General features: G+C 41.9%; 1 protein-coding gene across 1 annotated transcript in view; it reads left to right on the plus strand.

Moving 5' to 3' along the window:
- Positions 1 to 20,288, plus strand: part of DLEC1 (DLEC1 cilia and flagella associated protein) — a 48,706-nt gene that overhangs the window by 27,392 nt on the left and 1,026 nt on the right. Inside the window, exons 20-37 of the mRNA XM_034060462.1 lie at positions 527 to 666; positions 915 to 1,068; positions 2,685 to 2,795; positions 4,370 to 4,500; positions 5,522 to 5,707; positions 6,176 to 6,243; positions 7,458 to 7,609; positions 8,128 to 8,231; positions 9,156 to 9,226; positions 10,063 to 10,280; positions 11,270 to 11,404; positions 13,240 to 13,362; positions 14,540 to 14,634; positions 14,726 to 14,810; positions 15,338 to 15,538; positions 16,431 to 16,592; positions 17,583 to 17,736; positions 18,316 to 18,436. Coding sequence (XP_033916353.1) covers positions 527 to 666; positions 915 to 1,068; positions 2,685 to 2,795; positions 4,370 to 4,500; positions 5,522 to 5,707; positions 6,176 to 6,243; positions 7,458 to 7,609; positions 8,128 to 8,231; positions 9,156 to 9,226; positions 10,063 to 10,280; positions 11,270 to 11,404; positions 13,240 to 13,362; positions 14,540 to 14,634; positions 14,726 to 14,810; positions 15,338 to 15,538; positions 16,431 to 16,592; positions 17,583 to 17,736; positions 18,316 to 18,436 — 2,411 coding nt within the window. The remainder of the gene's footprint in view (positions 1 to 526; positions 667 to 914; positions 1,069 to 2,684; positions 2,796 to 4,369; positions 4,501 to 5,521; positions 5,708 to 6,175; positions 6,244 to 7,457; positions 7,610 to 8,127; positions 8,232 to 9,155; positions 9,227 to 10,062; positions 10,281 to 11,269; positions 11,405 to 13,239; positions 13,363 to 14,539; positions 14,635 to 14,725; positions 14,811 to 15,337; positions 15,539 to 16,430; positions 16,593 to 17,582; positions 17,737 to 18,315; positions 18,437 to 20,288) is intronic.

Below are 20,288 nucleotides of genomic sequence, written 5' to 3' on the forward strand. Positions count from 1 at the left end.
TCATAGATCAAGTGCTCCATTCCTCCTGCATAAAAGCTGCCTCTTTCCTTTCCTGAACCTCTTTAGCATCCACCCACAGTGGTACTCCTTCTGTTTCCACTCCTACAGCCTTCTTTCCTTGACCTTCTGTCCAAGAATCTTCCCAACCTGTGGCACCTTGCATAGCTGCTGCTCAGCCCCTCCACTTGAGAGGAGTCTGCTGCTGACTGCTTCACATTCCCCCTCACACCATGAACAGGCATTGCTATTATGCCCTTAGCTCTGACTACCCTTCTCTTAGGTCATTGCTTTTTTATTAGCTATCCCCACAGAAGCAAGGTCTTGCCTCCCTGTCTAACCAGGTTTTCACAAAGTTGGTACTGTGCTTGCTGAAATCAACCCAGATAGGACTTCAGGAGCAGAGAGAAAGGATATGTCTGAGGAAGAGCTAAACACATGCAAATACTTATCAGATTGTGTGGCTTCAACATTTTATACTTGCTATGCAGACATCAAAGACATTTCTGTTTCCTCTCTCCTCTCCCAGGTATCTCCCTTTACCATTCAACCATCTGCTGGAGAAATACCCCCTTTGGGTGTATGCACGGTGTCAGTCCAGTTCACATCATTGCGGTGCCAGCGTCTCCACACTGTGCTAGAGCTAGAGGTAGAAGATGGAGAAGGAAGGTAAGGGGGAAAAGTGTTGCTCTGCTTTGTTTTCTTTTTGAGATTCACATGTGATTTTTACTTCAGTTAGTTTTATCTTTTAAAACAAAAATACGTAACAGAAACCCAGAGTCGGGTTGTGTATCAATGAACTATCCAATTGCTAGTATTGTTAAATAAATGTAATCATCATTCTTTCCAGCATGCTGTTGCATGTCTAGCACATCTCATTAGCAATAACAATAGACCATCTGTGTGTTTATTTCCAGTCACCTTCCTGTTTTTGTTGAAGTTCAGGCCCCCCAAGCATGCTTGATATCTAGTCATCTAATATTCACTGAAATTTATACTGGAGTTCCTGCCAGAGCAACCAGCAAACTTTTTAACCAGAGACTGCTGCCAGCAAAATACTTGTGGGGAAAGGTAAATGCTCTTCTAATGGATGAAACATACAGCAGGGATGGAAATTGCAATTTCTATCAAAATACAAATAATTACTCCTCTTAAAAGCTTTTCTGATCTATCTTTTGAATAGTGATTGCTGCTTACTTGCTTATGAGCAAAACTTCAGTTTGAGACCAGCCTTGATGAAAGATTGATGTCAGTATTCTCTTACTGTTTGGGGATCATACCTGGGAGAATGGCTGGGCAGAAATGTGAGGGGAAATAGGATGTAAGCTGCCAGAGTATTAAATGAAGTACCATGGCAGCTTAGGGTTTGCATTTAATTTAGTAGAGCAAAGAAACAATGGTGCTTTTAAATTGTGTCTAGGTTTTGCTTAAGTTTCACATTCTGTGTGGGATTCAGCTTTCAGATTAGGACCCCAAAAATTAATATCAGTATGCCAGGTTGGACAGAACCTTGGGTGACATAGAATCATAGAATAGTTAGGGTTGGACAGGGCCTTAAGATCATCTAGTTCCAACCCCCCTGACATGGTTTAGTGTGAGGTGTCCCTGCTCATGGCAGGGGGGTTGGAACTAGATGATCTCAAGGTCCTTTGCAACCCTAACTATTCTATGATTCTCTGTAAGATGTGATCTGAACTCTATTCTCAGTCAATGGAAATCTCAGCAGGAAGTTGGTCACCAGAACAAGTATGTCTAGTGCCATTTTGAGTGCTGCAGAGTGTTATCCCTGACCTCCAGGTCTCACTCAAGAAATGTGTTCTCTTGTGAGTCCTGTCATATCAGCCAGCTGTGCATGCATTGCTTGGCTACCCTCTGTGCCTGTGTTTAGGCAACCGAATCCAATCTCATCTATACTGTCAATGGAGTTCAGAGAAGTATTTGTTAAAATGGACACCTACTTTGGTGTGCAGAATGCTCTCTAGCACATACTAATGGAGTGTATGTTGGCTACAGTGGTAACCTTGACACCCACTACACATACAGTTAATTGACTTTGTAAGCTGAATCTTACTGTCAATGCCTGAGATCTACTCTGATATCCAAGGTTCAGCTCAGTTGTCAACATAAAAAGCATTCAGCACCATCCAGGATGTCCTCAGGTGCCCAAGGGGTCCTAACAGAGCATGTGGATGATATATGACCTATAGGAAAACCTTTGGAACAGATGGAGCCTAGGAGGAATATCCACAGCATTTTAAATGGTGTCTGATATTAATGTGTGAGCAATCGAGTAACTCATGGCTTCATGCCATGTGCAGTTAAGTCACTTAGTCACCAAGACTGTCTTTGTAGGTCACCTCTTCAGTCAGTTGAGAGAGATGGGGCACCTCTAAGATCCTGCTGCAATACCAGACATGTTGACTTCACCCTGGAAAGGCTTGTGACTGAGAGGAAGAGCCGTGACTCTGCTTCCAGGCCAGATGCCTCATTTGGGCAGCTGAAGTCATTTGGAAGAATGTAGACATAAGGATTTTATTAACCATAGGGGAATTGTAAAGCACGCATCAGTAAACTATTTATGTTGCTACCTGAAAATGTTCTAAACCTGAAAATATCTCAGTCTTATAGTCCTCCTTGATCTGGAGAAGAAATCAGTCAGCTGAATGTCTATCCTTTCTGTTTGGCAGCTCATTGGAAGTCAGGCAGCTTTCTGCTCTGCCACTGTCTCACCAGCCAGTGGAACCTTAGGCCCAAATGAAGAAAAAGAATTCTGCATAGAGCTGTCAGCTAACATTCTGGTAGGTTTAAAAACTGATGCTATTGTATCAAAACAGCAATACTGGCATTCTCACCTTGGCTCCATCTGGCAAAAGGAAGGATTTCTATATACAAAACATAATGGTAATTCTTCCGTACAATATCTCTGAAATTGCTTTGCTTAGAGGTACCATGGCTGAAGACAAGAATTGAAGCAGTCCACATGATATGCATTTTTCTACCCAGCCTCTTTCTCAGCTGTTCTGGTTTTCTTGCTTTCTTCAATGCCTATTCAGTTACTCCTAGTGCTTATCTTTTTTCTTGGAGCATGCAGATCCTCACTTTGGATTATTCCAAATGAAATGGAGAAGACTAGCATAGATATTATCATTTAATGATTTGGGTTGGAAGGGACCTTAAAGGCCATCTAGTTCCAAGCCCACTGCTTTGAGCAAGGACACTTTCCACTAGACGAGGTTGCTCAAAGCTCCACCCAACCTGTTTGGGTTTGTTTGTCTTTTGAGATGTGTACTCTTATTCATAATGCATTTGGTTTTCTGAATGCATGTGGGCTCATGACATTTTGACATTTAAAAATTTAAAAGGGGCTGATAGGACTAAGAGCCTGCAAAATAATGCACAGAATGCAGAGTTTACAAACTTCAGGACTTCAGCCATAGGCCTGAATTAAAGCAACTAAATAAAGAAGCTTCCTAAAGGTATGGTGTGTTAGTTCCCATTACAGTTACTGGAGATGTAAGTTTCATTTATTAGCTTAAAAATAGGTGTTCAGTACTATCAGAGATGCCCTAGCAGATCCCAGATATCCATGTTTGGCATATGTGGCGTAGAATCCCAGTAAGTGTAAGCCTTCTTCATAGAAAGCTGGAAGCTCAACAGAACACACTGGACATCTGAGAGGGCACTTCTGCCATGTGGTTGGAGAACTGAATGCCATCCAAGGCACCTATGAGAAAGCTGAGGTAGATGACTAAGTAGCATTATTAAATCAGTGGAGATTTAGAGTTCGTGTTTGGAGTTCATCTTTATGGATGAACTCAAGGGCTCACATTTAGGGAGTTAACATTTAGACATCTGAATGTGGAGCTAAATCCTAGACTGTAATTTTATGCAGGATGCACTGATTCATGTATTGATAAGACAAAAGAAAATAGTAATGTTGAACTAGCCAGAGATTGGGTCACATAACTCATTCTACAAGTCATGCTTTAAACCCAAGTAGAAATAAAACCTTGGGTTTGGAAGATTATTTAAGCATAACCAGAAGCTGTTAATGCTTAGATCTTCAACACCTGCAATATGGGAATTGTGTCAAAAATCACTAATGGATCACTTTTAGGCTTATAGACTGATGTGGGTGCAAAGCCAAGAAACAGCCACAAATTTTCCTACCTTGTTACTGCTTTCTAAGCAACTCTGATGCTGGCAGAAAAAGGAACTTAAAACAATTCAGTAAAACTTTTCCCAATTCTATGATAGTTCTAGTTCCAAATCAGTGAAGTTTATACACATTTTCTAAATAAATTTCTTAAAGCTGCCTTTCCTCTGTGGCATTTGCTTCATTTGCAAGGAAACTTGACTCTTTGCCTTTCAGGGTGAGCTGAAAGACCTTGCCCTTTCCTGTAGCATAGAAGATATGATGGAACCTCTCCTTCTGAGCATTTCTGGAGAAGTAAAAGGACTGCATGTCACCTATGCAGTACCTTCTGACTGTGGAGTTGCCAGGTAAATCAAGGGTTTGCTCTAAACAACAAAAATTATTTCTTCCTAAAACAAAAACACGATAGTGAGAGAGGAAACACTTATGTATGTAAATGTCATTCCTCCTCCTGCTGTAGGCAGCAAGGATAGTAAAATGTGCTGGGAAAATTCACTGAAGGTACCTATGTGAAGAAAAGGTACTGGGTTTACACCCTAGCTAAATTTATCACCTCCATAAGTCCAAGAGAACACTGGAGAAGAGCACTGCTCCCCACTGTTTAACTGAAACAAATTCAATCAGCAACTGTGAATTCATTAAATCATGAATCATAGATCAGTGTGAAGTCAACTGCACAGCTGCACATTAGGGGAACTCATGTTCATGTTTTGTGTCTGTTCTCCCTTGTGCTCCTGGCACTTGTCACTGCAAGTGGTATGTCACGCTTTTGTGTATAAAGAGCAGGAAAAGTTACCTTTCTCCCTGGTAACTTAAGAGTGGGGACTCTGAAGTCTCTCACATGTTTGTGAGTAGCAGCCATTTTCTGTGATGCCAAAAGTTTGCAAATTCAACTCTTAGATGTGAATTTAGAATTACAGAATTATACCCAAGACCCTATGTTTTGTACCATTAAGTTTTGTGGTTGCACTGTGAGACATGATGTTAAAGAAAGATGAATATACTTCACTCTACCTTGGTATATGGGACTGATTTTTATTTTGTTTTTCTGATATGTAGCATCATTACTGTCTTTTGGAATATGCTTATCTTTATATATTGTTAAATAAGCAAAAATGGCTTTAATTTGGTAGGTTGGCATATTTTATACATGGGCTAAAGATCTTACCCAAAATAAATCTCTACATGAATAGAAGTGAAAAAATGAAAAGCAATAAATGTTAATGACAATTATGATGGGCTGCATGGTCCTTAGACACACTTCATCACAACCACGTTGCATATCCCACATTTTCAAACTACTGAAATTACCCATGACATAACAAAATAAGACTTATGCTTTAATATGAATGTAATTTTGTCTGACAGTGATGAAAGACAAATGCCACAAAGTCCGTGTGATCTTCTTTTGGACTTTGGATCTGAAGTTGCATTCAAAGCCATAGTAAAGCGTCAGCTAATTCTTACCAATCACACTGGAATCAGTGCTCCATTCAAACTAGAAGCTGAGTATTTTACTGGTTACTCACTTACTCCAGAACAAGGAATCTGCCCGTAAGTCTTGCTTTTCTGCATTATGACTCCAATACTAGTTTACGTCTGGATTAAATCTGAAATTGGGATAGAGTGCTATTGCCTCTGTCACAACATACATTTTCTGCAGTGTTCTGGTGGGGTTTTTTTAAGCTCTTACCCTGACTGTGGTAATGAAACCTGCTGGTGAGATTTCTTGCAGAAGTAGACAGCTTGCAATGCAAGGACAGAAGATTTAGCTGATGCAAATGGTAAACACTCTTATTACCAATGGACACAAGATAGTTTACCCTGGCCAAGACTGTTGTGTTAGATTGTAAGCAGAGTCTTACAGCTCTCAAGTTGATTCACTCTTAAGGGTGCTACTGTCAAAAAATGCCTTCAGGCAATCCTTCAGGTTATAATCGCCACTAATTTGAGTCAAATAGAGCTGTTACTTTAGCAAAGTCCTTCTCATTTCACAGAAGTGGCTTTTTTAATTTTTTTAAGCTCCTCAAGCTATTTGATGAAAAGAAGAGAACCCATCTCAGTACATGCAGCCAGAAGAGCACGGTCAGGTACGGTAATAGCTGTGAATCCCTTGGTGGACAGAAGGCAAGAGCCAACTGACTAACATATTCAGCATTAAATGTGCCAGTCAGGTTATTTGATTCTGAAAATATCTGGCTAAGTCTGCACTGTTAAATGACTTAGTTCCTCAGTGCATTCTTGAGTTTGAAAGCATGCATTGCACAAGCATTAGGTCAACTTCTCTCTTCCCCCTGCTTCTTTTTTCTCTCTCCACCCCAAACTGCTGCTTTCTCTCTCCCACTCTTTCTTTCTCCCTCTCTTTCCTCTTTGTTTTCTTGAAAACAGCAGACTGGAGCAAAGATGAGTGACTCTGGTGATAGTTCACTCCCAGGATCGCTTCCAGCATACAATATGGAAGACATGCATAACATTTGGCTATTTCTCTCCTACACAGTCTTCCAATGCCACCACAGCAGACTTTTCTCTCTCAAACCCTTTCATATACCTTCCCTGCTGTGGGTAAGAACAGAACAGTTATGTACAGCAGAACCCATCTATCATTTCTGATGCATTGTACTGAAAAATAGTAATATTTGGAGCCACATGAGACCCAGGGAGGGGGGAAAGAGAAAAATGCTATAATGTGTGGTTGTGTCTTCTGTATCCAAAATAAAACTTGTATATATTGGTACCCTGCCATAGTGCTTGGTATGTTACAAAGACAGAGCTTTTCAGCTGTTGAATTAGTACCTAATATTGGAAGAATTCTGTTCCGACAGATTCCATGCAAGCTTATTGATTTATAAGGCTAGGTGACTCAGAATGTGGAAACGCTTTGCTCTTTGTAATTCATTCTTTGTGTTGCAGAGCACACAGAGGTAATCAGCAGCTGCTAACAGAACAGCAACCAGTTAGCACAAACTTTAGCTTATTTTTCTCAAATTGAGGGTGTTTTCATGTAACCATTTAGCCCCATGCATATCCCAAAAAGTCCTAGATCAGGCTGCTGAAAGAGAGGCCTTCTATAAAATAATCTGGGTGAGAACTAACTCTCAAAATCTGATTATGACCTACTGCAGAAGGGAGCTTGGGTAAAGTGGTATGAATGTGGGTTGTGCCAATGATCCCAGGTGGGATTTTTTGAAGCCAGTGAGGTTAGGCTGATTAATACCACCTAGGAATATGGTCCAATATATTCTTTGAAAGACTTTGTTCCATTTCCTCAGAAGTCATCAAATGCTTCTTTGCTATGCTCCTTCAGAGTTTGCTGCAGCACTGCTGTCTCATGGGAAGGGAGTAGCTTTCCATATACAACCTTCCACAGGAACTCTGAAAGCCTTCCAGCAGCTAATCATAGAAATAACAGCTTACAACAATATGTGGGGAGAGTACCAGGATGATCTTGTCTGTAAGGTAAGTGGGGCTTCAGTTTTAAGTGAAGAATCACTATGGCACATTTTACACCAATTCTATTTTCCAGATTCCTTTCTGTTAAAAATACTCTTTCATCTTGTTGGGACTTGTATAAACATTAGGGTATGTATTTCTATACCACTACCTCCAATAAGGGACAAGTGTTTTCTCTTACAGAGCGTAGTTTAGTTCTGGGGTAACGTGTTGATCTCTTGAGAGGTTTTCCTGTGCCTTTAAAATGATTGGAGCAGTTTTGATTTATAAAATCTGTTTGGTAGCTGGCCAGTGCACTACTCTGCTCTATCAATGTAATATATTGTGTTGTATGGAAAAGCCACAGGAAAGCTGACAAATGCAGCCTCCTGCTGAGAAAAGCTTTCATTAGTGTGTGAACTAGATACTGTCAAAAGAACCAACAAAAAATATTTGAAAATCAAATAATTTTTCAAAATATATTTTTAACCTGAGTACTAGAGTTTTATCTTGATTCTAATAGCAACAATTCTTTTTTTTAATAGGTGGGAGACTTACAACCTAAACTTATTCCTATGCAAATGACTGTGAAAGGCTGTCCAATCTTCCTGCAGCTGACAGGACCACAAACAAAGTCACCCACAATCAGGTACAGTGCAAATTACTGTCTAAGAATTAAATATGGTTGGACTATAGCCAATACACACACCTGTTCCCATCTTTTTGTGATATAATGAGGTTAGCAAAGTCACTGTCAAAGTACAGTTTTGGCTTCTATAACACAAACACACTTGGCTCTGCCAGCACAATTAGAAAAGTATCTGCATACAATCCTTCTTTGGTTTACCAGCAATCACTGTTCTGGGCTTATAGTTGAAGTTCACCCAGTCCAGCCTCATTTGATTCTGTGGAGATAGAAACTGGTACATGGTGGCAGTTATCATCATCATCCACAGTTCATTTCTCCCTGCCCCTTTATATAGATCAGGAGAAATGTAGCCCCAAAGGTAAATAGGGGCAGAGGTAGGTTTAAGCCCTCTTGTACAGCAAATTGCACCTGCATATCTGGGTACAGGGTAAGTTTTGGTTAATGGGGACCACAACACTTCACACTCAGCCAGCTGCCATGGAGTATGGCTGCTTCTTGCTGACTTCAGAGGAATTAACATTGGGTATCATATTGCAGCCAAGAGCATCTGCAATGTCAGCTCTGTATTGGGGTATAGAAAATGGATTTAGCTATGTTTAACCAAAACACAATGCCTTTATGCACCTGGAAATGTCTGACATGGTTAACTGTCATGTAGCCATTTGTTACCACTGCCAGGGTGTTTCATATGCCTGATTTCATGAGTTTACCTTGAAGCATCTGAGACAAGTAAGAAACTGGAAAAAAAGAGACATTAAATATAATAATATTCTACTTCTCGATATATGCCATGCCTTACCTGATAGCCACTCTTACCAGGCTGCCGATACAGACAGATGTTTCCACTGTTAAACAAATCTTTAATGACTTCAGCCATCCACTCTTATTTTCTGCATGTACTGACAGCAAGGTTTCCCCCCTCAGGTTTGGCACTCATATCTCTGGAGGGTCTCCCGTCTTTCGGAGGGTCCAGCTCAACAATCCCACTCCCTTTGGTAAGAATGACTTTTGCACAGCAACCATTGACACCCAGAGGGTGTCATCGAAGGACCCATTAACGTGTTAATTATCAGGCCTACTTGTTTCCTAATCAAGATGGATTTTGTAAAAATAATAATAGTATATAAGAGTGTCTAAGCTGTTTTCTAACTTAGTACAGAACAATAATACCTGTTGTCAGGTCTTTATGTCCATAGTAGTATTTATCATTATGGCATTACTGCCAAGAATATTAGTTTGTGTTCTGTAACCGTAAAGCAGATAAGCTCCAGCCAGACTGCAGTAACATATATGTAATAGACTCAGTGTGTTGTTACTATGGAATGGCACATCCAATCCTGATGTGCCTGGGGTTTCACTCCTTGAAATAATGGGAATACAGGATTTTCCACCCTGTTTTTGTGAATCTCTTGCAGCACTAACCCTGGTTAATCAGATGTGCTTACCTGCTTCTTAGTGGCATCATCTGGCTCTTCCATGTTTAGTCTTTATCTCTTGAGTGAGATATTAAACTCTGTAGAGCAAAGGTCAATCCCTTTTTTTTTTCCTGAATGCCACCAAACACATCTGCTTAACAAACAAAATGCTCATAATTTATTTAATGTTATTAACAGTATGGGTCAGGACCTAAGTGGCCAAGCCATAATAAGAGCACAGTACACGTGATCTTAAATCCTTTCAGTTTACAGCAGAAATGGAAAGCTTAAGATATGCTCCAATACAATCCGGTTGCTAGACATAAATTCATTCCTTGAAGTTCTGGTTCTCCGCTACCAGTTAAGATATGAGTCTTTCAGTGACAAGTAATTGTCCTTTCTCCTCTTCAATTCAGACATCCGCCTGGACTGGGAAGTTTACAACCGAGAACAAGATGATAACAAACTAGTGGACCAGTTAATGTTCTTTGAAGACCCTTTTCCTCTTAAGAACACAGATGAAAATGAGACTGGATCAATTGGTAGCACCTCGGAGTCAGAGATCGTGTTAAAGTTGGATCAGTCTGCCGTTCCCCGTGGAAGCATTTATCCAGTTTTGCAAACCACTGATGAGGTCAGCTGTTAGTCTGTTTTTCATCCTGCTGCTGAGATACATGATGGGTTTCTTGGCATGAAAGGTTGAACACAATAACATGAGATATAACTTGTAACTAAGAGCTGGCTTGTTACAAGAAATGTAGCTCCTCTCACACTCAAAAAAACCCAATACATGGTATCAGCAATCAGTTTACAGAATGAGCTGTAAGCAAATAGCTCTCCAGCTTCTACTTCTCTTAGAACTACTAAAGAAGATGCTGAGATACTTCTTAAAATACTGTCTTTGAAAAACTACTGCCACTTTTACATGAGAGTGTTAGGATGACTTGAACTCCTTAATTTGGGTCTGCTGTTCTTATGGGGACTTTATGGTGTCAATGTGTGCGGTAGTCAGGGCAGAATCTAACCTGCAAAGTTCAAATTTCAGGTAATGATGTGGAGGTATTTACCCAAGTGCTAAAAGTAGATTGGTTCTGTTAGATGTTACCATGTTCTAAGAGAACATTACATGTGAAGTTTGACTATAATATGGCAAATTACCTGGGGAATGACAAGAAGATATCATGCAGGATATGTATATTTCTCTGGACAAAGCTTTACAAAAAAACATATGAAAATCTCATTTTCTCTGCTTCAGCTCAGAAGGCATAGTTGGTTTGAATACATTTCTAACCTTTCTTGTGAAACAAGGGAAGATTATTGCTCTGGAGTGCTGGTTTGTATAACTGGCCAGAGATGACACAGCTGAGTGCTTCTCTGGGTAGAACAAGTCCCAGGAATGCACATTTCCCAAGTTGTTTGGGAGCTGTTTCAAGACAGTGAACCTATGCATGAAAAAAATTAAAGTACAGGACACATCCATGTGTCCAGCTTTTGTGCCAGAAAGAAGGAAGCTGAAGCTGGCCATGCTTACTGACTAGTGCAGCAGTTCCCTGTCCGCTTCACTTGCATTCCTATTTTGCAGCGTAACAGTTTTAACCATTCCCCACCCTTGTGTCCCTGCAGCCTTCAGGCTCTGACAGCAAAGAGAAGGAAATCATCACCCAAGGACCCACAGTGCAGAAACTCGTCTCTGTACTTATACGACCTCATGAAGGAGTTCCTGCAGACAGCCCCTACTCCATTACTCCAAGACAGATAGTAAGATTGTACATTTCCTTTGTGCTTAGATTTAACATATTTTCTGCAGGACAGAAGACACAGAGGAGGAGGAGGTATCATTGGTTTGAGGTAGAGGCTACTAAATAGTGAAACAGTAGGCTAGGAAGCTTTGGGATCTTGAAGATGACCATGGAAGAGTTTTCAAAGTCAACAGAGAAAAGAAAGTGTCCTACATACATTTGAGCAGTTAACTGATGACTGCAATTAAGTGTTCAGTTGTACTAGGCGCTCTAGAGTGGCATCTCTGGTCCTCATACTTGGGTTGCCTTGGTGAAATGTGTGGCATTTGGTGAGAGATATCCAGTCTGAAGCTTTGGGAGGATGTCATTTAACCAGGGTGGATTTGCTAAGCAGAGGTGGCAGAGCTAGAAAGCAGGCTGCTGCTCTGTAGTCAACTCTTTTGGATAAAGTGTTGTAATCCAAAGTACTTCAAAAGAAACTGTGCAAATAGGGGTCACAGTGTTACAATTTCTTAGGAATAAAATAAAGCAAAGACAGCACTGGAAAGATCTCACTGAGGAACAGGGCTGCCTGAAACATCAGTGTGACAATTTTAATTCCTAATATCAGCAAGGTCTTTGTCAAAGAGCTTCAGTTACAAGTTAGAATGAGCTAAAGATTACCAAAAAAGAAATAATTACAGAGATGGCATCTCAAATAAATGAAGCCCATGGCCAACTCTGGGGTTATTTGGGCTGACATAGTTCCAAAAAACGAGTGCTGTGTTATGGAGGCAGACTCTGTCAGGGCAGCCAGCAGCTGGGTTTACCCCTGTGGAATGGAGCTGATGCCTGCAGAGTCATTCAGGTTGTCCTCTGCAGAAACATTCTCCATGTTTCTACTATTGCTCCAGGAAGGTCTATTAGCACAGGTGTTGTGCAGCCCTGCTGGCCAGACCTGGCTTATATCCATGTCTGAACAGCTAAGCTCTCTCTGACCACAATGCACAGACCCTGCAGTGTTGTATGACATGACACAGCTCACTAGCTCTGCTCTGGCCCTGCTAGACTTTAGGCAGAGCTCTCTTACACTCCTCAACACTCTGAGCAGGGGAATACTGCACAAGGAGAGCTGAGCTAGTTTTGGTTCTAGTGAGTGTAGGTCCAACAACAGCAAACATCTCACCCAGTGGTCACATGAAAGGGGGATTTTGCATTAGCACAGCAGCAGCCTGAAAGCAGTACACACTATGTGCCCCCTGAGGTTACAAACTTGGCTAGATGTGAATTGGCTCTGTAGGGAGATGGCAAAAGTTCTTCTGCAGCAATAGCAGGATTTAACCATAACATGTATAATGCACCTAAAGAAAGCAGGATCTATTGAACCTGTAAATCCCACAAAATCCGCTGTAGCTGACTGGTGTATTTGATTACATTCCTTGCTTTCATGTAAAATAAAAAATTAGCAAAGGGTAAACTGAACTGTAAAACCCCCTGAAGTCACATTTGTAACTCTTTGAAAAAATGCTGCTTCTATCTGTGAGCATTGTCAGCTGTGGGAGAATCATCTGAGTTAGCCATGGAGTCAGAGTGGCAGAACTGAGTGTTTTTAAAAACAAACACATATGTTTGTGTACTTAGAGAGTTGGTCTGTGACTATGCTTAAACTCTGTTGATGATAAAGAGTGGCTGCACTGATATTTGCAGCTGAAATAATTGTCGGTTTTGTTGTCACATGTTGTCATTTTATTGCAAGCCTGAGAGGAGTTCCTGCTGCTTGCACAAACTCAGTTTTAGCTGCTCAGTGCTAAGAAGGATGCTTGCGCAATCCCACGCAGCTCCCTGCACTACTCAACAGTTGTCTCTCGACTGCAGGTGGTTCCAGGAGGTGGCAGCATCTCCGTTTGCATCTCCTTCACCCCATCCCTCCTCCCAGAAACTGCGACTGAAGTGCGGTGTGAAGGGTTTTTGCTGGGTTTCATGAGCTTAGACGACAAGGTAAACTGACTATCACGGCAAGGCTAAAGATCACAGAATCACAGAACGGTTTGGGTTGGAAGGGACCTTAAAGCTCATCCAGTTCCAATCCCTTTGGATTGGAACAGGGACAGGGACATCTTCCCCTAGACCAGGTTGCTCCAAGCCCCATCCAACCTGGCCTTGAACACTGTCAGGGATGGGGCAGTCACAGCTTCTCTGGGCAGCCTGTGCCAGGTCCTCACCACTCTCACAGTAAAGGACTTGTCCCCCTTGTCCTATAATTACATGCACTTGTAAAAAGCCCCTCTCCAGATTTCTTGTCATCCCCCTTTAGGCACTGGAAGCTGCTCTTCTCCAGGAAGCCTTCTCCAAGCTGAACAAGCCCAGCTCTCTCAGCCTATCTCCACAGGAGACGTGCTCCAGCCCTCGGAGCATCTTCGTGGCCTCCTCTGGACTTGCTCCAGGAGGTCCAGATGACTAGAAAAGATGACTAGAAAATAATTGTTTCCCTTCCTGTAATTTATGTACAGGCTGCTGTGTACCTGGCCAGTCTGTATAAACAGTCCTGTTCCTGCTACCCTGTTACATCCTTCCTTAACTGGGGCTGTTCATTTGTTACATTTGCTTTGGAAGCATTCTGGGATAGGAATGTTCCCATCATCTTGCATTGTCTGATGCAGTAGACCCCAGACGAAAGCCCAGGATTTGAAACACTATCACAACATCAGGTTTTATTGATAACAGTAGCTAACAATGGGACTGAGACTCAGGACTGCTGAGTTCTGTTCCTGGCTCTGCATCCACCTTCCTGTGTGAATTTAGACAGCATCTTTCTCCTCTGGGAAACTTCCTCTTCCACAACTCCAGCTCAAAGGCTAATGTGAGGTTTGAATAATGCTATATGAATTGTTCTGCAATTCTCTGATATGAATCATTGCAAAAGTGCAAGGTATAATGAATGAATGATAATAGAATATTTAATAAAAACTTCCCTGATGGGTTTTATTCCTGGAGAAAAGAGTATCTGCATTAACCACAATTCACAGTTCAACTACTACTTAGCTTTTGCCTTTCCTTGCATGTCACCATTGTGCCTTACAAACAAGCAGAATCCTATTTTGTCTAACAGCCTCTTGGGCTAGAAGTAGGTTTGGAGGTTTATTGCTATCAGTTTATACATCATTTCTGTTTTCAGCATACAAAGGCAGTACCTAACAAAGTACATCGCAAGCACCGCTATGAAGTACCACAGCTACGAGTAGACTTACAAGCTTTTGTAAGGCATGCTCTGTAAGTACCTTCACTCCTATGGCTGGTACAGCCACAGAATAAATCGGCCTGGAGGAGAGGTCACTGACCAGCTCTGATTCTTTACACTCAGGTTGAAAGTAGACATGGATCTTGACAGAGGAATGGTGTTTTATGTGATGGCAAGTGATCTCTTACCAGATCATCCTATGTTAGGAGTAAGTATTTCATGCATGGATGTATTTGGCTGGTTTGTACTATTGTGAGAATTCATAGCTGCATGCGCCTGGTTTTTAAAATGGTTTTTAGTACCAGTAGCCTCATGTTGCAACTGTCTGTATTGCACATAGGAGGATAAGTAAAACAAAAGGATCTTAAGGACTTTTTATCCAGGAATAAGCAAAACTGAGCTCAGGCAGTGCTTATTTTATGTCTTTCTCTTTCTTTGAAGAGGGGCTTGCAAGTAGAAAAATAAGTATTTAATTTCAGGATAAACAGAATAAGTCACTCAGAGCAGCCTGGTCAGTTCCTGTTTCTCTTGACATTCAAAGGCTTTTAAACCATATTACATTATTTATATGTTGGGGGTTTTACTCAAGAAATTTTGGAAAACACAAGCAGAAAATACTGGGTTGCTTTGGGGTAAAGCCCTTCAGATCCCTGCTGATGCTGAATGAGCAGACAGACCAGCACAACCCTCTCCAGGGAGTTAAAACTAACCAGTTCTGACTCATTTCTCCACCAGGTTTTGACCAATTCAGTGATGACTCAAAGTTTGAAACTCATCAATTACACTAAGGTTCCTCTGTACTTCAGGCTCCTTCTGTCTACGCCCTTCAGCCTCTCCAGCACAGATGCCCCAAAGAGCACCAAAACATCCCACAGCAAGAGGGAGGAAGAAGGACAGCAACCGCAACTTGTACTTTATCCACAGCAAAACATGCTGGTAAGCTCAAAAATAATAATGCTGTGCCAGAACAGATAGTTGAGGGTAACTGGTGTGTTAGCGTGGCCCAGATGAGCCGCAAGAAAAACACAACCAGTCCTGAAATCTCCCAGTTTCAGGGGAAGTGTTGGTATACCAACAAGAGCCAACTACTGCAAGTTTGACCTCTATATTGCGGGTACAAAATGGTTCTCTGCAGTGGCCCTGATGAGCTTTTCTCATCAACTCTGACCTGTTGCAACCTCCTGCAGGAAACCCTGGAGTTTTTGGAGCTCACCTAAATCAATAGCCAGATATATATGCTGGCCAAATTAAAAGATTCCCAAAGGCTGCAGGCCCTTATTTCCTTAAATTAGATACAGGCAATGCAAACAGAAAAAAAATTGGTTTGCTTGGGGTCTACACAATGACATTAAAGGAAACAAAGTCCAAAGACAAGAATTACCTGGGCTGCAAAGAATCCCTAACAGTTGTATTTTTGAAGTGTGCTTCTCATTTTTTAGTGTTCATGTTGACATGGAAGCATATCTTAATTCTGCACATGTGTGAAGAAAGACAACTTGCATGTTTAAGACAGCTTTGGGAATATGGTATTTGTAACCTCAGGAATTTAGAACAGGAATTTTTCTTCCTAGAGACTGTTTCTCCGTTGTGATTTGGAGATCAGCTCTTCACCTTTACACTCTATCTCTGTGTGCTGGATTCATAGGAAATAGCTGTGATTTTTCTTGAATTATAATGCTTTGTTCCAATGGGAATTTGGTTGCTGGCATTGACACCTTTGGGTTCCAGTGGGAAAATGTGCATCTGGGCCTTTGAGCAATGTTTACTTTGGATTTCCTGCACATTGTGTCTTCTTATGTGATGGTCATCTGAATTCCTCTTCCCACAGGTGAAAGTGTCATTCCACACAACTCTGGAGTTACTTATGTATCAACATTTGCCAGATACCCAGCTGCTTCCTGGATTCCAAGTGCTCCAATCTGAGAATGGAGAGAGAAAGCTGAAGTTTAATCAAAATCTGGTCATTGAATATAGTAACTGCACTACCCAGGTAAGATCAGAACCAGATCTCTGGGTCCTGAGAAGGGGCTGTGTTTTATCAGCATCTCTGGATTGCCTTAGGGTTTACTCAGCTTTGAAATACAGCCATCTCTAAATTGTGTCATCCAGTTCAAGTGAACAGCCAGGGATTTGCAAGTAGCTTTCCACCGAAGCTGAAGGTGATTGCATTGAAGCTGCAGGTGACACTGATATGGACAGAGCACTTTTGGGTCACAGCGTGACAGTGATGGTGATCCAACTCAATCTGAGGGCAGCATGCTCAGTCACAGTCTGACTCTCAATGTCCTTCTGAGACATGGGGTCAGGATTGTCTCAGGGATCATGCCAGTGACTGAGTCACCAAGCATTGCCTCCCGCAGTACCTGAGTGCTTCTTGAAAGTCTCCTGGGTCTGTCTAACTCATGTGGTGTGTTCACAGCCCATACACATCTAAAGGCCAGTCTCTTCCAGATGGAAAGCTATAACCCCCCCAAAGTGTTCAGCAGTTCCAGTACACTGCAGGCATTGGTGGGGTTTTTTGGTTTGGTTTTGTTTCGTACCAGGTATTTCTGAGGAGTGATCTGTGTAAGGTCCAAGCACCATACCTAAGATACAGTCAATTTAATAGTAATCTTGGGCAATCTGCACAAATTGAATGATTCACAGTGGGTCATGTTCAGTCCTAACAGACGTTGAGATGCTGTAATGTCTGCATCTCTACAGAAAACCCAAATAAGAAGTGAGGATGTTCATTCCATATTATTTCATTAAGATCACAATGTCTGGTTTGAAAACCTGTTCCAGAAAAAGTAAAACAAACAACTTAATTCACTGAAAGCTGTAGAATGGGGAATCAACTCTATTATGAAAGAACACAGAGCAGCTACTCTTGATTCAGTGCTGAAGGTTAAGAATGATCCACCTGCAGCAGATTCTGTTAAAGCTCTACAAAAATCAGGTGGGGTTTTTTTCCTCCTTTCCCTTTCCTCTGTTTTTGCAGCTGGTCCCAGTGACTGCTTACCTCACTGTTCCAGTTCTGAAATTCTCCTGCCACACGGTTCATTTCAAGAGCTGCTTTGTTGGACAGACCAAGATTGAACATGTCTTCCTGTGTAACAGGAGTGGCTCTAGAAGTTACTGGACTGCTTTGCTGGGTATTCTGCATTTGTAATTGGATTTCCTTGTTACATAGTTTTACTATTCTGTGGTTTTATTTAGTAAGACTGCCTGCATTCACTCACTAGATAGCAAATATATGAGGATGTTGGCTGCAAACGTATCAATCAGGCCTGCTTCTGTTGTCATGTTCTCACTTACGAGGGCTTTTTCTTTTTTTTTTACATCAGTGTATCTCTATTGTTTTCAGCAGTTACTCCAGATTTAACCAACAATTGGATCACAACTCCTACAAGTAATAGGCATGCTTTGGTCATTCATAGTGCAGTCCTAAGAGGAAACAAGAAGCAGAAGCTCCTCATGTGTTTGGTTTGAGCTTCTGCCTAATGATGTTAAAAACAGATGGGCTTCAAAGGAAAGAGGATCAGGGCTTTATTATTTTGACATGGAGGCCACTGATCCCCTTGATTAGGGATGAAAACAGACATGGCCACATGCAGGACATTATTTATTAGACGGCTAGTGCGGAGGCACATTGGTTTGAGTGTGCTATGCTGTACAAGCTTATATGATGGGATTTGTATTTCTGTGTTTGATATTTGCCCCTTTCACTGCAGATGAACAGGAAAGGCATAACAACGTGAAGGTGTTTTCTGTCTCCCCTACTAATGGTATTTTGAAGGCACGTGAAGGGGACCCACCTACCAAAGCACTCCTGCAGATCAGCTTTACTCCAAGGTACAGTTAACAGGACTGAGATCTTGCTGCTGTTCCCTGTCAAGCCCCAGTTTATGGCATGAGTGGTCACTAAAAGCAAAGAGCAAGTCTATTCTTTTCTTGTGTTACCAGGCTGCTCATTTTACTTCTAACACATCCCAATCCTGGGCTCCCAGCTGGTACTTTTTCCACATAGCCACGTTCTCTATGCTGTTCCTATGTATGGGGTTTCTTTTTATTTGACACCCAGAATTTCAGCTTTGGATTAATCCACTTGAAATCATGCTGTTCCAACAGTTGGCATGACACGCTGACTACATACCGCTGCATAAAACCTCTTTCATTAGGGCAACATCTTCAGCAGTAGGTAGATCTCAAGGCTTTCTAAGTCAGTGCAGAGGCTAATACAACAACTGAGTCCTTTATGCATCCAGCACTTTATGAGTTAGAACAGAGGGCAAAATGTGTCCAGAGTAGTTCAGAATTCCACTGGAGCATCTGTTTATCCTGCAGGGAAGTGCAGCATCTTTTGCGGTCAGTCTCAGGGGTCCTTCACTACTGCTTATGTGGCTCCTCTCTGAAAGAAATTAATTTGAATTCCTGTACTTCCCTACATGTATTAAGAGTAGCTCCTGATGAAACAAATAGAGCAAAATGTTGTTCTAATGCAGTGATACCATTTGTTTTGCCTGGTGCAATGGTTGGTGTTACAGTCAAGGTGTTTGAGAAAGGAAAGCAACAAGGTAATTTTGTCTAGTCCAAAGGTTTTCCACATAGCAAAGATAAGGTGAGCTGCAGGCAAATGAGCTTTACAGAACAGAAGCAAGCAGATGAAAATCACTTTGTCCTATAAACATCACAACCTTTGTCAAGGCTAGGACCTAGCTGTGGACAGCAGAGGTAGGCTGATGACACTGAGCGGTGTGGTGCGGTGACACGCCAGGGGGAAGGGATGCTGTCCAGAGGAATCAGCACAGACAGGTGTGAACCTCATGAAATTCAACAAGGCCAAGTGCAAGGTCCTGTATGTGGGCCAGAGGAATCCAACCACAAATACAGGCTGGGGCAGACTGGACTGAGAGCAGCCCTGAAGGGAAGGATTCAGGGGTGCTGGGTGTTGAAAAACTGAACTTTTTTTTCCTGATGGGAAAAAATTCTTCCCTGTGAGGGTGCTGAGGCCCTGGCACAGGTTGCCCAGAGAAGCTGTGACTACCCTGTCCCTGGCAGTGTTCAATGACAGGTTGGATGGGGCTTGGAGCAACCTAGTTTAGTGGAAGGAGTCCTTGCCCATGTCAGGGGGTTGGAAACACAGAATCACAGAATCCCAAGGGTTGGAAGGGACCTCAAAAGATCATCTAGTCTAACCCCCCTGCAAGTGCAGGAACTAGATAAGCTTTAAAGGCCCTTCCAACCCAAACAACCATTCTGTGATTCTGTGAGGACCCAAAGCCTTTAATCTCTTTGTTGTAATTAAATAGATGCAACTCCTTTACAAAATTCAACTTATGTTCTTGGAAGTTATGCATGGTGACATAAACCTGAAAAAAGGCAAAGTCTATCCCAATGATTTAAGGTGACATGAGTTACCGGTGTAACTTCAGTCTTCCTGGAATACACCGTGGGATCTCCATCACTGGAGCTACTGGAATCTCACTGGGATGAAACCTTGAGCAGCTGCTCTAAGCTGTCCCAGCTCTGCAGCTTCATGGATCAAAGGCCTCTCCAGGCTCTGACTTTCAAAGTTTTTCTGTAGTGTTTCTGAATGTGCAGAAACACTTCTTTTTGTCTGACAATCAGCATGCCTGGAACCAGAAATGCTGCTGTACAGCAGCCAGCTTGTCTGTTCAGCTCCAGACGACGCATCTCCCAGCAC

The sequence above is a fragment of the Melopsittacus undulatus genome, chromosome 1 (assembly GCF_012275295.1).
Source record: "Melopsittacus undulatus isolate bMelUnd1 chromosome 1, bMelUnd1.mat.Z, whole genome shotgun sequence".
NCBI lineage: Eukaryota > Metazoa > Chordata > Aves > Psittaciformes > Psittaculidae > Melopsittacus > Melopsittacus undulatus.